Source organism: Solanum stenotomum, chromosome 4 (genome assembly GCF_019186545.1).
Source record: "Solanum stenotomum isolate F172 chromosome 4, ASM1918654v1, whole genome shotgun sequence".
Classification (NCBI taxonomy): Eukaryota; Viridiplantae; Streptophyta; class Magnoliopsida; order Solanales; family Solanaceae; genus Solanum; species Solanum stenotomum.
In genome coordinates, this window is record NC_064285.1 from 11038037 (window position 1) to 11054731 (window position 16695).

A 16695-nucleotide genomic window follows, 5' to 3' on the forward strand; every position below is an offset into this window, starting at 1 on the left:
CCCCCCCCCCCCCCCCCGCATAACCTTATGTAACATCCCGCACCTAGAAACGACTATAAAGAGTTTAAAATATGAAAATATTGATTTTTGGAAAGAATAAGGAAATCTGGAAATTTGTCCAAGTTAAGAAAGAGAGTTTTGACCATTTTCAAATGGTCATAACTCCTAGCTCAGGATGCGTTAGGAGCAGCTCTTGATATGGTTGGAAATCCCTTGGAGAGATCTTTCCAACGCCGCCAAGTTTACGCGATTTCGACATTATATGAGTGAGATATGCATTTCGGAAGTTGGGTTGTTGGATTGAGGAAAGTCACAATCCGGAGTTAGGGAAGGGCAAAGTAGTCTTTTCTCTAATTTATTTCCTAAATCATTTTTAGGGATTTATTGGGGTAAAATCTTATGTTTGGTCAGCTTAGAAAAATTAAATCCACGCTTAGGGCTTGGAGAAAAGAGAAAAGAAAAAAGAGAGGGAGAAAAACTAAGATTTCGCCAAGAACGTCAAGAGTTTGGAGTGGAATTCGTCGGGGTGATCCCTATTAAGGTATGTGAGATCTTTTCATGTTGGGTTAGTTCACCCACACACCAACTTGTTTCAATTCAGCGATTTGGAGTTGTTTGAATGTTAAGAAAGTGAAGTTCTTGAAGAACATTGTTGAATTCTTGTTGGTTGATTGTTGAATGCCTAGTGTTGATTTGATTTGTGTTTCCGGGTTGTTTTTCGAGTCAAATCTATTGGGTATTGAGGGTACTAATGATCCTAAGTGTTTGGGGAAAGAACTATAGAAGTTTAGAGGGTTTAGAGATGAAAAATGAAGGAGAAAAGTCGGAGTTTTCTGGGCAAGGGATTGGGGCGCCGCACCTCTCAGAGCGCCCCACTTCAAAGTCTGAAATTTGGGCTCTGGGGAGACGCACCAGCCAGAGCGCCACAACTTCAGCTCTGAAGTTTGTGCTCTGGCGCTCCACGCCTCTCAGAGCGCCAAGGACTCCAGTTAACCCCATTCTTCCCCCATCTTTTCGTACTAGTTTCTAAGCGATGTACCTATGTTTCCTAGTCAATTCCAACACTCTAAAGTACATCTAAACATCANTATTTTAGAGGCTTCATAGACGGTCAGATAGTTATTAGTGCAGATGTCTTTCTTTATCCTTCAGATGTTGTTTAATGACTTAAGTGCCATTTTGGTCAGTTTATTATTCTTTAAGTTGTTATTTGAGACTGTTTATTTAAGTTAAGTCTTCCACTTTCAGTCTTTCATTTATTAGGATGTTGTGGGGTTTGTCTCAACATCCATCTCAGTATTTTAGAGGCTTCATAGACGGTCAGATAGTTATTAGTGCAGATGTCTTTCTTTATCCTTCAGATGTTGTTTAATGACTTAAGTGCCATTTTGGTCAGTTTATTATTCTTTAAGTTGTTATTTGAGACTGTTTATTTAAGTTAAGTCTTCCACTTTCAGTCTTTCATTTATTAGGATGTTGTGGGGTTTGTCTCAACATCCATCTCAGTATTTTAGAGGCTTCATAGACGGTCAGATAGTTATTAGTGCAGATGTCTTTCTTTATCCTTCAGATGTTGTTTAATGACTTAAGTGCCATTTTGGTCAGTTTATTATTCTTTAAGTTGTTATTTGAGACTGTTTATTTAAGTTAAGTCTTCCACTTTCAGTCTTTCATTTATTAGGATGTTGTGGGGTTTGTCTCAACATCCATCTCAGTATTTTAGAGGCTTCATAGACGGTCAGATAGTTATTAGTGCAGATGTCTTTCTTTATCCTTCAGATGTTGTTTAATGACTTAAGTGCCATTTTGGTCAGTTTATTATTCTTTAAGTTGTTATTTGAGACTGTTTATTTAAGTTAAGTCTTCCACTTTCAGTCTTTCATTTATTAGGATGTTGTGGGGTTTGTCTCAACATCCATCTCAGTATTTTAGAGGCTTCATAGACGGTCAGATAGTTATTAGTGCAGATGTCTTTCTTTATCCTTCAGATGTTGTTTAATGACTTAAGTGCCATTTTGGTCAGTTTATTATTCTTTAAGTTGTTATTTGAGACTGTTTATTTAAGTTAAGTCTTCCACTTTCAGTCTTTCATTTATTAGGATGTTGTGGGGTTTGTCTCAACATCCATCTCAGTATTTTAGAGGCTTCATAGACGGTCAGATAGTTATTAGTGCAGATGTCTTTCTTTATCCTTCAGATGTTGTTTAATGACTTAAGTGCCATTTTGGTCAGTTTATTATTCTTTAAGTTGTTATTTGAGACTGTTTATTTAAGTTAAGTCTTCCACTTTCAGTCTTTCATTTATTAGGATGTTGTGGGGTTTGTCTCAACATCCATCTCAGTATTTTAGAGGCTTCATAGACGGTCAGATAGTTATTAGTGCAGATGTCTTTCTTTATCCTTCAGATGTTGTTTAATGACTTAAGTGCCATTTTGGTCAGTTTATTATTCTTTAAGTTGTTATTTGAGACTGTTTATTTAAGTTAAGTCTTCCGTTGAGTTAAGTATGCCAGGCCAATGGTTCGCTTGGGGTCAGCAATGGTCTCCGAGTGTCAGGCCCGCCTAGGGTGTAGGCTCGGGGTGTGGCAAACTTGGTATCAGAGTACATAGTTCAAACGTTCTAGGGAGTATGAAGTCGTGTCTGTAGAGTCCTAGTTATTGGTGTGAAGCGCGCCACATCTATAATTAGGAGGCTGCAACATTTATGAACTATCTCACTTCTTTCACACTCTTTTCGTGCGTTATAGTTTATCTCTAAAAAGTTTCCCTCTAATTAGTGTTTGCGCGTGTTTTCAGATAACCATGCCTCTACGAAGTGCAGTCAGAGGTCGTCCAGCTAGGAGGAATGTTGAAGATCAAGAGTTGCCTAATGCACCTGAAGTGCAACTGCAAGGAGAGGTCTCTAATGCTGAGTTTAGAGAGGCTATAAGGATGCTTAGCCAAGTTGTGACTAACCAAGCTGGGCAACAGAGAGGAACTCGACAAGAAGAGGCTCACGCTTCAAGGATTCGTGAGTTCTTGAGGATGAATCCCCCAAGTTTCATTGGTTCAAGCACTACTGAGGATCCAGAGAACTTCACTGAGGAACTGAAAAAGGTATTCAATGTGATGCATGTTGCTGATACTGAGAGAGTTGAGTTAGTTGCATATCAGATGAAGAATGTTGCTCGGACTTGGTTTGATCAGTGGAAATGGGGTAGAGAGGATGCACTACCTGCGAGTTGGGTGTGTTTTGAAGAGGCTTTCTTGGGGCATTTCTTTCCCCGAGAACTGAAAGAGGCTAAGGTACATGAGTTCCTCACACTTAAGCAGGATTCTCTGAGTGTTCATGAATATGGGTTGAAGTTCACCCAACTATCCAATTATGCTCCGAAAATGGTTAAGGACCTAAGGAGTAGAATGAGTTTATTTGTTGTTGGGTTGGGCCGTCTATCAAGCAAAGAGGGCCGGGCCGCAATGCTTATTGGGGACATAGACATTTCAAGGTTGATGGTCTATGTTCAGCAGGTAGAAGAAGAGAAGCTGAGAGATAGAGAGGAGTTCAAGAACAAGAGAGCTAAGACAGGGAACGAGTCTGGGCAGCAGAAGAGTAATGCCAACCGGTCATCTTTCCAATAGAAACAGAAGGAACATGCTCTATCATCTGCTAGTGCACCTGCACCTACGAACAATGGTGAGTACTATGGTCAGCATTCCAGAGCTAAGCCTGCATATTCTCAAGGTAATGTGGCACAGCGAGGCAGTAAGCCTCCTGCCTGTGCTAAGTGTGGTAGGAACCACTCAGGTATTTATCGTGAAGGCTTCACTGGTTGTTTCAAGTGTGGTCAGACTGGGCATTTCATGCAAGAATGTCCAAAGAACAAGCACGGAAGTGGTAATGGGGGCAATAGAACCCAGTATTCTTCAGTTGCTCCACCAGACAACTTCACCTAGAGGGGCCACTTCCGGTACTGGCGGAGGAGCAAACCGCCTTTACGTGATCACTAGTCAGCAAGAGCAAGAGGATTCGCCAGATGTTGCCACTGGTATGATTCGAGTCTTTGACTTTACTATTTATGTCTTGCTAAATCCAGGAGCGAGTTTATCTTTTGTAACTCCATATGTTGCTATGAATTTTGATGTTATTCCTGAGTAACTTAGTGAACCATTCAGTGTTTCTACACCTGTTGGTGAGTCTATTCTAGCAGAGATAGTCTATCATGATTGTCTCACTTCCGTCAATCACAAGAGTACCATGGCTGATTTAATTGAGTTAGACATGGTAGATTTTGATGTCATTCTTGGTATGGACTGACTTTATGCCTGTTATGCCTCAGTTGATTGTAGAACTCGAGTAGTCAAGTTTCATTTTCCAAATGAACCAGTCTTAGAGTGGAAAAACAATCCAGCAATGCCTAAGGGTCGTTTCATTTCGTACCTTAAGGCAAGGAAGTTAGTTTCAAGAGGTGTGTCTATCACTTAGTCCGAGTTAATGACTCAAGTACTGAGATACCTTATATTCAGTCAGTTCCAGTAGTAAAAGAGTTTCTAGAAGTCTTATGAGATGATCTTCTCGGATTCCCTCCTGAGAGGGAGATAGACTTCGATATAGACCTTATTCTAGATACTCGTCATATCTCTATCCCGCCATACAGAATGGCACTAGCTGAGTTGAAAGAGCAATTGAAAGTTCTTTTAGATAAGGGCTTTATTCGACCAAGTGTCTTACCTTGGGGCGCTCCGGTCTTGTTTGTGAGAAAGAAAGATGGTTCCCTTAGGATCTGTATAGATTACCGTTAATTAAACAAGGTAACCATCAAGAATAAGTATCCTCTTCCAAGGATTGATGATCTTTTCGATCAGCTTCAGGATGCTTCTTGTTTTTCTAAGATAGACCTCAAGTCAGGTAACCATCAGTTGAAAGTAAGGGAATGTGATATTCCAAAGACAACATTTAGGACCCGTTATTGTCATTATGAGTTTCTAGTCATGTCATTCGGTTTAACTAATGCACATGCAGCGTTCATGCATCTTATGAATAGAGTTTTCAAACCTTATTTAGATATGTTTGTTATCATCTTCATTGATGACAAACTAATCTATTCAAGGAATGAAGAAGATCATGCTAGTCATCTCAGAATAGTTCTTCAGACTTTGAAAGATAAGGAGTTGTATGCCAAGTTCTCTAAGTGTGAGTTTTGGCTTGAGTCTGTGGCATTCTTAGGCCATATTGTGTCTGAAGAGGGAATTAAAGTTGATACCCAGAAAATTGAGGCAGTGCAGAATTGGCCTAGACTCACATCTCCAACTGATATTAGAAATTTCTTGGGATTAGTTGACTACTACAGAAGATTTGTAGAGGGTTTCTCATCTATTTCGTCTCCTTTGACGAAGTTGACTCAGAAAATAGTGAAGTTTCAATGGTCTGAAGCTTGTGAGAAAAACTTTCAGGAATTGAAGAAGAGGTTGACTACTGCCCAGTTTTGACCTTACCAGAAGGTACTCAAGGTTTTGTGGTGTATTGTGATGCATCTAGAGTTGGCTTGGGTTGTGTCCTAATGCAGAATGGAAAGGTGATAGCTTATGCCTCCAGACAATTGCGACCCATGACTTAGAGTTGGTTGCGGTAGTCTTCACTTTGAAGATTTGGTGTCACCACTTGTATGGTATTCATGTTGATATATTCATTGATCATAAGAGCCTTAAATATGTGTTCACGCAGAAAGAGCATAATCTCAGACAAATGTGGTGGTTAGAATTACTAAAGGATTATGACATGAGTATTTTTTACCACCCAGGTAAGACTAATAGGGTTGCTGATGCTTTAAGCAGGTTATCTATGGGTAGTATCGCCCATGTTGAGGAATAAAAAGAGATTTTGCTAAGCATGTGCATAGACTTGCACGCTTAGGAGTCCGACTTATGGATTCCACAGAAGGAGGAATAGTGGTGACGAATGGGGCTGAATCATCACTAGTGTCAGAAGTGAAAGAAAAGCAATACGAAGATCCCATTTTGCTAGACTTAAAGCAAATGTTCATAAGCAAAGTATTAGCTTTTGAACAAGGGGGAGATGGTGTATTGAGATATCAAGGTAGATTGTGCATACCTATGGTGGATGGACTCCACGAGAGGATCTTGGAAGAGGCTCATAGCTCTAGATATTCCATTCATCCAGGTTCCATAAAGATGTATCGCGATTTGAGAGAAGTGTATTATTGGAATGGCATGAAGAAGGGCATTGCAGAGTTTATTGCTAAGTGTCCAAATTGCCAACAAGTGAAAGTAGAACACCAAAGGCCCGGTGGTTTGGCTCAGAATATAGAACTTCTGGAATGGAAGTTGGAGATTATTAATATGGATTTCATCACAGGTTTACCAAATTATTGCAAGCAGCATGATTCTATTTAGGTAATTATCGACAGAATGACAAAATAAGCCCGCGTTTTGCCGGCAAAGACTACCAACTCAGCAGAAGATTACGCTAAGCTTTATATTCAAGAGGTGGTAAGACTTAATGGGGTTCCAGTCTCCTTATATTTCAGATAGAGGTGCACAATTCTGGAAATCTTTTCAGGAAGGCTTGGGTTCAAAGGTGAACTTGAGTACTGCATTTCATCATCAGACAAATGGGCAAGCAGAGCGTACTATTTAGACCTTAGAAGATATGTTGAGAGCTTGCGTGATTGATTTCAAGGGTAATTGGGATGATTACCTACCTCTCATTGAATTCGCTTAAAACAACATTTATCATTCTAGCATCCAGATGGCTCCTTATGAAGCAGGGTTGATAGGACCATATTTAGTTCACCAAGCCATGGAGAAGGTGAAGGTGATTCAAGAGAGGTTGAAAACGGTGCAGAGTCGTCAAAAATCCTACACAGATGTTCAGAGAAGGCCATTAGAGTTTGAAGTAGATTATTGGGTTTATTTGAAGGTTTCACCCATGAAGGGTGTCATGAGGTTTGGTAAGAAGGGGAAACTTAGTCCCCGGTATATTGGACCTTATCGCATAGTCAAGAGGATTGGTAATGTAGCTTATGAGTTGGAGCTACCTCAAGAGTTAGCAGCAGTTCATCCGATGTTTCACATCACCATGTTAAACAAGTGCATGGGAGATCCTTCATTGATTATACCAACTGAAAATGTTAGGATTAAGGATAACTTATCTTATGAGGAGATTCCGGTTCAGATTTTAGATCACCAAGTTCGCAAGTTGAGGACCAAAAAAGTAGCTTCAGTCAAAGTTCTTTGGAGGAACCAATTTGTTGGGGAAGCTACTTGGGAAGCTGAAAAAGATATGAAGAAAAGATATCCACATCCCTTTGAATCTGGAGGGAATGCAGATCAAGGTACTAATTCTCTTCTTAGTACTCTTTGACTTATGAATGAGCATGTTGATTGTTGGGTGTTTGAACTAGATGTTACCACCCTTAGCTTAGTGAAATAAAGCTCATTCGAGGACGAATGTTCCCAAGAGGGAGATATTGTAACATCTCACACCTAGAAACGACTATAAAGAGTTTAAAATATGAAAATATTGATTTTTGAAAAGAATAAGGAAATCTGGAAATTTTTGTCCAAGTTAAGAAAGTGAGTTTTGACTATTTTCAAACGGCCATAACTCCTAGCTCAGGATGCGTTAGGAGTAGCTCTTGATATGGTTGGAAATCCCTTGGATAGGTCTTTCCAACGCCACTAAGTTTTTGCGATTTCGACATCATATGAGTGAGATATACCATTCGGAAATTGGGCTGTTGGATTGAGGAAAGTCCCCATCCGGAATTAGGGAAGGGTAAAGTAGTCTTTTCTCTAAGTTATTCCCTAAATCGTTTTTAGGGATTTATTGGGCTAAAAGATTATTTTTGGTCAGATTAGAAAAATTAAATCCACGCTTATGGCTTGTAGAAAAGAGAAAGGAAGAAAGAGAGCGAGATTAGCCAAGATTTCGCCAAGAACGTCAAGCGTTTGGAGTGGAATTCGTCGGGGTGATCCCTATTAAGGTATGTGAGATCTTTTCGTGTTGGGTTAGTTCACCCACACACCAACTTGTTTCAATTCAGCGATATGGAGTTGTTTGAATGTTAAGAAAGTGAAGTTCTTGAAGAACATTGTTGAATTCTTGTTAGTTGATTGTTGAATGCGTAGTGTTGATTTGATTTGTGTTTCCGGGTTGTTTTTCGAGTCAAATCTATTGGGTATTGAGGGTACTAATGATCCTAAGTGTTTGGGGAAAGAACCATAGAAGTTTAGAGGGTTTAGAGATGAAAAACGAAGGAGAAAAGTCAGAGTTTTCTGGGCAAGGGATTGGGGCGCCGCGCCTCTCAGAGCGCCCCACTTCAAAGTCTGAAGTTTGGGCTCTGGGAAGACGCACCAGCCAGAGCGCCACAACTTCAGCTCTGAAGTTTGTGCTCTGGCGCTCCACGCCTCTCAGAGCGCCAAGGACTCCAGTTAACCCCATTCTTCCCCCATCTTTTCGTACTAGTTTCTAAGCGATGTACCTATGTTTCCTAGTCAATTCCAACACTCTAAAGTACATCTAAACATCATGAAATCATCCATAAACATGAGATCATGAAACTTGAATCCATAATTCAATTCAAGGAAAGTTAAGTTCAAAATCAAAGAAGTTAAGCGTCAAGTTTAGAAGTTAATGAAGCAAGCCAAAGCAAAGTTTCTTAAAGTTTTCAAGGGTCTTTGACAATGTTTTAACGTCATTTTAAGACTTAAGTTTTGAAGTTAAGCAAGAGTAAAGCTATGGTTTGAAGTTCTTTTCTTCAAAGAAGTATACGGGGACTATGTATTCCCAAAGAAGTTTAAAAGAAATGTTTTCACATTTAAACAAGATTGGAAACTGAGATTTCCAAAGGGCCTTCGGGCTACTTTTCATAAAAGAGTAATCGCTTTCTAAATAAAGCAAGGAGGGGAAACTTTGATTTTCAAGGTAGCCTTTGATCTAAGTTTTTGAGCACTAATCTCAAATCACAGAGGAAATATGTTTTAAAAACATAAGAGCCAATACATTTTTGGGAGTAGTATTGAGCACCGAATTGGAGGAGAGTTCAAAGAACCCACAGCCCCCATAGAACCATGTAGCTAGCATGGGTAGAAGAGGTTCATACTTTTTAGATGAATCCTTTTCAAATTAGACAAGTGGATCCATTAGGCAGTTCAGATTCTATATCTTTGGCCGGTTATAGGATGCTCTGGCAGCGTGAGGTTAATCGATGTATCATCGCTATAACTCTTATGTGATGGTGGTCGGTTAGAGAAACTCACAACAGTTGTTGTATTTTTATATACCTCAGTTCATTTGTATTTCTACATACATCTCAGATTTATTGTATCTTTGCATACACACAGAGTTTATATCATGTTTTTAAACAATTTTTCTTTATGTTGCACTTGTTTTAAATTGTTTTATATTGAAATGAGTCAGTCAGGTTGAGTTGAGTTGAGCCAGGTAAGTTATTTAATTTCTTTCAGATCCCTTCTAGCTTATATATTGCTTAGCATTCCAACTCGCATACTCGTACATTCAATGTACTGATTCCAGTTGGCCTGCATCTTATTATGATGCAGACGCAGGTAACCAGGATCAGCATCCAGCACCTCGTTGATCCAGTTGAGTAGCTCAGAGTCAGTGGTGAACCTCCTTGCATTCCGGAGGACTCATTTATTCGCTTTCAGTCTTTCATTTATTAGGATGTTGTGGGGTTTGTCCCAACATCCATCTCAGTATTTTAGAGGCTTCATAGACGGTCAGATAGTTATTAGTGCAGATGTCTTTCTTTATCCTTCAGATGTTGTTTAATGACTTAAGTGCCATTTTGGTCAGTTTATTATTCTTTAAGTTGTTATTTGAGACTGTTTATTTAAGTTAAGTCTTCNGTTGAGTTCAACTGATGTATTTCTCTGTAGATTGGCACCATTCTTCTAATGTAGGAGTCACCACTCCAATATTTTTCATGTCAAATATGTTGGCTGATGAACAAAGAGAATTTTGAACATGTTAGTAGCTTGCAATGCTATGTGAATTATCCATAAATCTTGTTCTTTTGTTTTTCCTAAACGTCTTATATTTTTGATAAATTTTGTGATAATTTAAATAACATCATATAAGTTGAGACGGGGCGAATCAATTAAAAAATGAAGCATCATACCAGTGTGTACATCAGGTGTTGCTGCAGCTGTTGCATCAGTGATAACTGAGACATGCTTATAGTCCAATGATACTGCATCAAACACAGTCTGTCGTATGCAATTTGGAGTTTGGACACCTACAAAAAAAAAAATAATAATAATAAATATTTTATTCATATATTATTTATAGGAGTTTCAAAATTAAAAACCAACGCTATATTAAAATTATAAATGAAATAATTTACCTTCTAATCAATTATCAAAAATAGTACTCCTATTACTTATACAAAAACTTTTCATATCTCACCTCCAAAACAGCTCGCCTTACCATTTCCAAAAAAGTTTACTCACTTTGTATATCTTAGTATGTTGTATATAGTGATTTTTCAGTTGAGTTCATGTTTAGTGTATTAACAATGTAAAAGACTTTTATATAATCAGGTAACAATGTAAAAAATCTTTATATAATCAAGTTACTCAAAAGGTACCCGTAAATAATTTTATTTAATTACATAAATGTTATATACCCCTTTGTTTTAGTTTTAATTTTATGACTTGATATGAAGATTAAGAAAAAATTGTGTTGTTAATTGCTCTTTGTTTAGGTACACCCTTATTAAGAAAACTACTTGTTTCTAGAAAGTAAAATGTATTTTTACTCATCTATCCTTAATAAACATCTTGAAAAAGAAATATAATTCCAGTATTTAATTACCAGTGATGACCAAATCTGTTATGCCATTAGTGTGAAGATATGAATGAAGGTGTGTGTTGAGAAAAGCACTAAAACGTGTTTTGACCAATTTGTAATCATTTTCTTCAATAATTAGTCCATCAACAAGTTCAGCCCCAACACTTCCCTTTGATGCCACCTTTGTTTTGGCAGCAGTATAAAAGTGACGACGAAATAATTCAACATCTCTCCCTAATGGATCAATCTCACGTACAACCTACACAAAATAATATCATAATATTGTTAATTGTTGGTCACAATTATGTTGTTAGAGGAAATTATCTTACTTTTATAGATAAGTTTAGGCATAATGCATAAACATGGCATTTAACTTGACTTTAACCGACTTAACTTTGAATATGTACAAGTAGGCACTTAGAGCCTGTTTGACATTGCTGTTGGAAGCCCAAAAGCACTTGTTTTGAAAAAAAAAACATTTTTTTTCTGAAAAAGTAAGTGTTTGACAAACCTGTAACAATGCTTTTAAATATGACAATAAACAATTTTTCGATTGTTGGGAAGAAGTTATAAAGTTCTGCTTCTTAAAAAAGCAGAAGTATTTTTATTTTGATCAAGACTAAAATGTCCTTTCCATATATATATATTTTTATTACTTAATTAACATATCTCATATGTTTGGTTAAGTTTCATTTAATAATTTTATTTTTTATTTTTATATAATAAATATAATTTATTTTCCATTTGCATATTATATATATATATATATATATATTTTAATTACTTAATTAACATATCTCATATGTTTGGTTAAGTTTCATTTAATAATTTTATTTTTTATTTTTATGTAATAAATATAATTTATTTTCCATTTGCATATTATTATTTTACAAAATTAGAAAACAAGAAAAAGGTAACAATAATATTTTTGTAAGATTAGGAAAAAAAAGAGAAAAAACATAACAATTAAAAATTTCTACCCTTCAAAAAAATGTATAATATTGATTTAAAATTTGACTATGAACATTTTATTTTAATAAAAATTAAAATTTTATTTGATTTTTTTGTAATAGATGTTTAAACTAGTTTCTCTTTATAAAATAATCTTAATATTAAAAGTACATTAATACTTACCCTTAATCGTAATTTGACTCCCAAAAGTACTTTTTTTAAAAAATTAGTCAAACACAATTTGCTTATTAAAAGCACTTTTCAAATGAATTAGTCAAACACAAATTGTTTTTTTTCAAAAGCATTTTTCTAAAAAGTTATTTTAAAAAAGTGCTTTGGAAAATAAGCAGTTTTTAGAAGCAATGTCAAACAGACTCTTAAACTTGTATAAAATTGAATAAGTAGACATATGTGTCCTATGTAGCATAATACACGTAGGATGTCACATAAAATATATAATTGTCATGTAGGGTGCCATGTAGGACGAATGTGTCTCTCGATAATAAGAAAATACATAACAAATCCACTAAAAATCCATCAAAGAATATGAAAATTTAATATAACTGACTTAAACTAGTTTGGAATTGAGGTGTAGATTGACAGAAAGTTATGAAAACAAGAAGGTTTTGCGATAATAAATGAAAAGGTCGGAAAAGATCGATACCCAAACTATATGAATGCCACATTTTCTTGCAACTTGAACAGCCTTGATAACGTTGGGGACGATAGCTTCACCTCCTTTTACTTTCACTGGCCCACTTATAAAGTCTTTCTGGAAACATATAAGCAAAGGCGGAGCCAGGGTTAGGAGAATTTTTTGTTGATAGCGGGGTTTAAATCCACAATTACACTAGTGTGAAAAGTATTTTCACCGTCCTTCCTTACCACTGAGCTATCAATCAATTTTGTTAGGAGTTTAAAAGTTAATATACATATATATATTGATTAAATTGTCTAATAAAAATACAGGGTCTCCACCTATCTCCGCCACGGTATATAAGTATATTTACAAGTTATCTAGCTATAGTGTGTTTATTTAGTTTATAACAAGAGAAAAACATCAAATTAGTAATTACCTGCATGTCTATGACAAGTAGAGCAACGTTCTTCCATTTTCCACCACCATCTTCCAACGCCATTTAATTAATTTTTAGTTCTTACAAACTATGAATCAAATTCACATATATAGAGAGAACAAACTGATGACAAGAAGATTGGTTTGGCATCTACTATATATTATGTTACTAAAAGATGTCACTGCCATGGGCCCAACAATCAATTGTCTCTTGCCTTGTTTTTACTCTTTTTGGTTCTATTCGAACTTACTTATTTGAATTCGCACCGTGGCCGGCCTCATTCGCGAAAAGAGCTCAATACCATATTCTTTTCATATTTAGAGTTTGAGCTTGAACCCGAGATCTTTGATTAAAGGATGAGCATGTTCTCGATGCACCACATATCAACGTGTTTCTTGTTATACCTTTAGTTTTACTTTGCGTATTAATTTTTATTAATCTATTTTTAAAAATAATGATATATTTTTTATATTAGGTTATAATTTTTATAACTTCAGTTAGAATAAATATTTTTATATTAGGTTATAATCTATTTTTAAAAATAAACATTAACTTCCCGTGGCTAGTAGGGGGAACTTTAATGTAATTGCGGATCCATTAGAAAAAACTTGGGGGGTTGTCCCCACTGGTTTGCGAAAGCAATGGGAGACTTGCCCCATAGAACCCCCCCCCCCCCAGAGACTTTCGTCCCCAAACTGCCAGCATGAACCCGCACTATATAAATTGTTTAATATTTCTTTTCTAGATAAGTTTGATACTAAAAATAAAATTTATATAATATAAATTTATTTTCATCAAGTTATATTAATTTAATAGATAATGACTTAAAATTTAATTTTTTTAGAGGTCAATTGGGAAGCATGTAAGAAATTGTATTAGTTTTGATTGAATCATTTTCATTTACCATCTTGAATATTTTAGTAACTTTAAAAAAATATCTTAATAAATAATGTTTTATCACTCTTATAACATGTAAAAAGTTAAATTATGTTTGAACCCGCATAAAATCGCATAGACCCTCAACCCGCCCCACCCCGCATTAGTTTCTAATAAACCCACTTCAACCCGCCCCACATCCCTCCCCGCCCCCGCCCCACATCCCTCCCCGCCCCGCATAACCTTAAACCCGCACCGCCCCGCATAGCCGCCCAGCATCCGCCCCATTGTCATCCTTGCATATTCAATCCAAATCGTTGACTATAAATAGTGAGGTTCTTCTTCACTTTTTACATAGAATTTACTTCTTCTGCATATATTTTCTTACAAACAAAATCAAGTTTTAGGGTGATTTACTGACGACAATTGGATTCAAAACAAGACATAATTAACATAAATGTAATATATATCTCATAAGTTTGGTAAAGGTCTTTTCTGTTTCATGATTTAGAAAAAAAATTCTAGTGGAGCACAATATCTTTATGCATCCATTTCACATGTTAGATGTGGGGTATTCGACGGCTTTCTATTCAGTGTTATGCATGATTCCTTAGTAATTTTTAGTTCGATTATGGAAACCACAGAAAATGAATCTGTGAATAAAGATTAATACAAATTCGATCAAGTGGAAAATTTAATAATATCATAACCGCTCTAACTATTTTTTATCAATCTTTCAATATGCTAATTTCAACCATTCTTGTTCGTTTATATTGACATCATGACATGTGGTACGAAGATATAATATGAAATTACTTTCTATAATGCCCCATTTGATATTATTTAATGGATTAAATCATATTGTTTGATTTTTTTTCTGATTTTTAAATTGAATCTGACAATAAAATGTTAACTTTCGGTCCCATATGACGAGTGGGTTGTTGGAAACATGGTTCTATTTGATTTTCTAGTGCGGTAAGTCGTGTAATCATATAAAAAATGTGTTTGGTAATGATATCAAATTAAATATTTTTGGGAAATGTTTAATGTATTTTTGAAGAATAAGGTTTTTAGGATAATTATTATTGTGTGTGTGTTTGGTTGAGCCATGTTTTATTTACATTAAAAAAATAATCAAAAGTTATAAAAAAAATATACAATGATTATACAATATAGTTTGTCAAAAGTTATAAAAAAATATACATTGACTATACAATATAATTTACATATACATGAACTATACATTGACTATAATGATACCGTCAAAAAGATGAATATAACTTAACTATTTATGAAGTACACACTAGCTATTCAATCTTGATGAACTCAAAATTACCTCTAAACAATCTCAAATTTTATTTATTTAATCAATGTTTCAAGTTATTTGGTATAAAATTCGCTCGAGACTATTTCATTTGGGGTACGTTGCATTTTAAATTGAGCTAAGAAAAAATATGAACTGATATTTTTATAAAGCTGATGGCCATTTTTTGGGGGGAAAATATGGCTGAATGATCATATAAAAAACTTGTGAACTGATATTTTACATAATTTGTTCTTAATTAAATCACTCATGATAAATTAAATTGGTTAATCAATCGTTTGGTAGAGTGTATAAAAATAATGCACATGAATAGAGTGTATTAATAATGCTTCTATTAGTTATGCTTGCATTAGTTATGCATAAATTATTTCTTATGCGTTGTTTGGTTTGATGTATTAAAAATATTTATTTACAAAAATATCCTCCACAATTATGGTGGAAAAGATGTAAAAGTGTTTTGAGGGGTAATTGTGTATTTAACTATGCTAATACATGTATTAAATACTTTTGCATTACTAATACCAGGAAATCCATGGTATATACACTCCTCAATACACAGTAGAATAAGTCTGGCAACGAAACCGGGAGGTGCCGGTACCGGTACCGTTCGGGCAGGCTCCAGTTAGTTCTGAAATGTAGGGGAACCGGGAGAGGTAGTGGGACGGAAACCGGAACATTACCGGTTGGTTTCGATCCGAAAAGTGTCGGTTCCGGTTCCAGATCGATTAATGAATTTTTTTATTATTATTTATTTTAAACTCAATATAGTCATTGGGTAATGCGTATTGGCCCCACCCAATGACTATTTCCGCCTTTAACCCCCCTACCCCCAAACTTTTTTTAATACCCCAAAATTTTAAAATTTATATATTTGTCCTATTTTTTAACTATAAAAACCCCCCAAACTTTCATTATTTTTACTCACAAATATTCTTCATCTTTTATTCTCTCAACTCTCAACTCTCAAGTATTTAATCTCTGATAAATTACAAATTATATTAGTTTGAAAGATTTGGTGGATTACTAGCTTGGTCGTTGGAGTTTGGAGCAGCCTTCAAGCTTGAAGATTCAACTTTCATCTATAAATTTTCGGCCTTAGGTCATACACGTCTACTTTTTTAAGTAGACGTTTGTACATTCGTTCCAACTTTCATATTTTTAGTCTTTACTTATTTAGTTATTTATTTGTTTGTATTTAATTTCCGTATTCTATGTAATTTACTCACTTTTCACATTTTAATATGGATTCCGGTAAAAAAAATGTTGGCAAAGGTAAAAGAACTGTTATTATATTGGTGCGGTCGCTAATGTATTTACCGTTTTGAAAAAAATTAAAAAAATTGATAGTTCTCTAAATCTAAACCTAGACAAGTAGCACAACTAAGAATAGATACGGAAAATTTTACGCATGTCGATGAAACTGTTTTTAATATTTATAGTAATATTGAATTAGATCATTATCATGAATCTTTACAAGCAAGGTTTGGTAATTTTAATTTGATGAAGAATTAGAAGAAGAAGTAGAACATGATAATGTTAATGATGATATTAATACTTTTGATGATGATGATGATGAAGAAGAACAGAGTCAGTAACGGCTACTAGTCCCACTCCCAGTTCCGCTCTCGCTCCCGCTCCCATTCCCATTCGTTGTC

The 16695-nt window shown here is 35.4% G+C and overlaps 2 protein-coding genes across 2 annotated transcripts; one reads left to right on the forward strand and one right to left on the reverse strand.

Moving 5' to 3' along the window:
* The first annotated feature begins 2802 nt into the window (after positions 1-2802).
* LOC125861262 (uncharacterized) lies at positions 2803-3933 on the forward strand. The gene is made up of 3 exons (XM_049541200.1): positions 2803-3010; positions 3143-3225; positions 3619-3933. Exons 1-3 carry the CDS (start codon positions 2803-2805, stop codon positions 3931-3933), a joined length of 606 nt encoding a protein of 201 aa, XP_049397157.1.
* A 5937-nt stretch (positions 3934-9870) lies between these two features.
* On the reverse strand, positions 9871-12967 carry LOC125862688 (probable inactive nicotinamidase At3g16190). Its single transcript, XM_049542812.1, has 5 exons — positions 12841-12967; positions 12429-12536; positions 10838-11072; positions 10143-10259; positions 9871-9963 (listed from the first exon to the last, which is right to left on the reverse strand). The coding sequence occupies exons 1-5, from the start codon at positions 12901-12903 to the stop codon at positions 9878-9880; spliced, it is 609 nt and encodes a 202-aa protein (XP_049398769.1). The 5' UTR covers positions 12904-12967; the 3' UTR covers positions 9871-9877.
* Between the last annotated feature and the right edge of the window lie 3728 nt (positions 12968-16695).

Coding starts and splice junctions, on each gene's coding strand:
- LOC125861262 (XM_049541200.1), top strand. CDS start 2,803: ATGCCTCTACGAAGTGCAGTCAGAGGTCGTCCAGCTAGGAGGAATGTT. Junction 3,011..3,142: donor GGCTCACGCTTCAAGGATTC/GTGAGTTCTTGA, acceptor GAGTTGAGTTAG/TTGCATATCAGATGAAGAAT. Junction 3,226..3,618: donor ATGCACTACCTGCGAGTTGG/GTGTGTTTTGAA, acceptor TCTTTCCAATAG/AAACAGAAGGAACATGCTCT.
- LOC125862688 (XM_049542812.1), bottom strand. CDS start 12,903: ATGGCGTTGGAAGATGGTGGTGGAAAATGGAAGAACGTTGCTCTACTT. Junction 12,537..12,840: donor TACTTGTCATAGACATGCAG/GTAATTACTAAT, acceptor ATATGTTTCCAG/AAAGACTTTATAAGTGGGCC. Junction 10,260..10,837: donor AACAGATTTGGTCATCACTG/GTAATTAAATAC, acceptor TTTTTTTTGTAG/GTGTCCAAACTCCAAATTGC.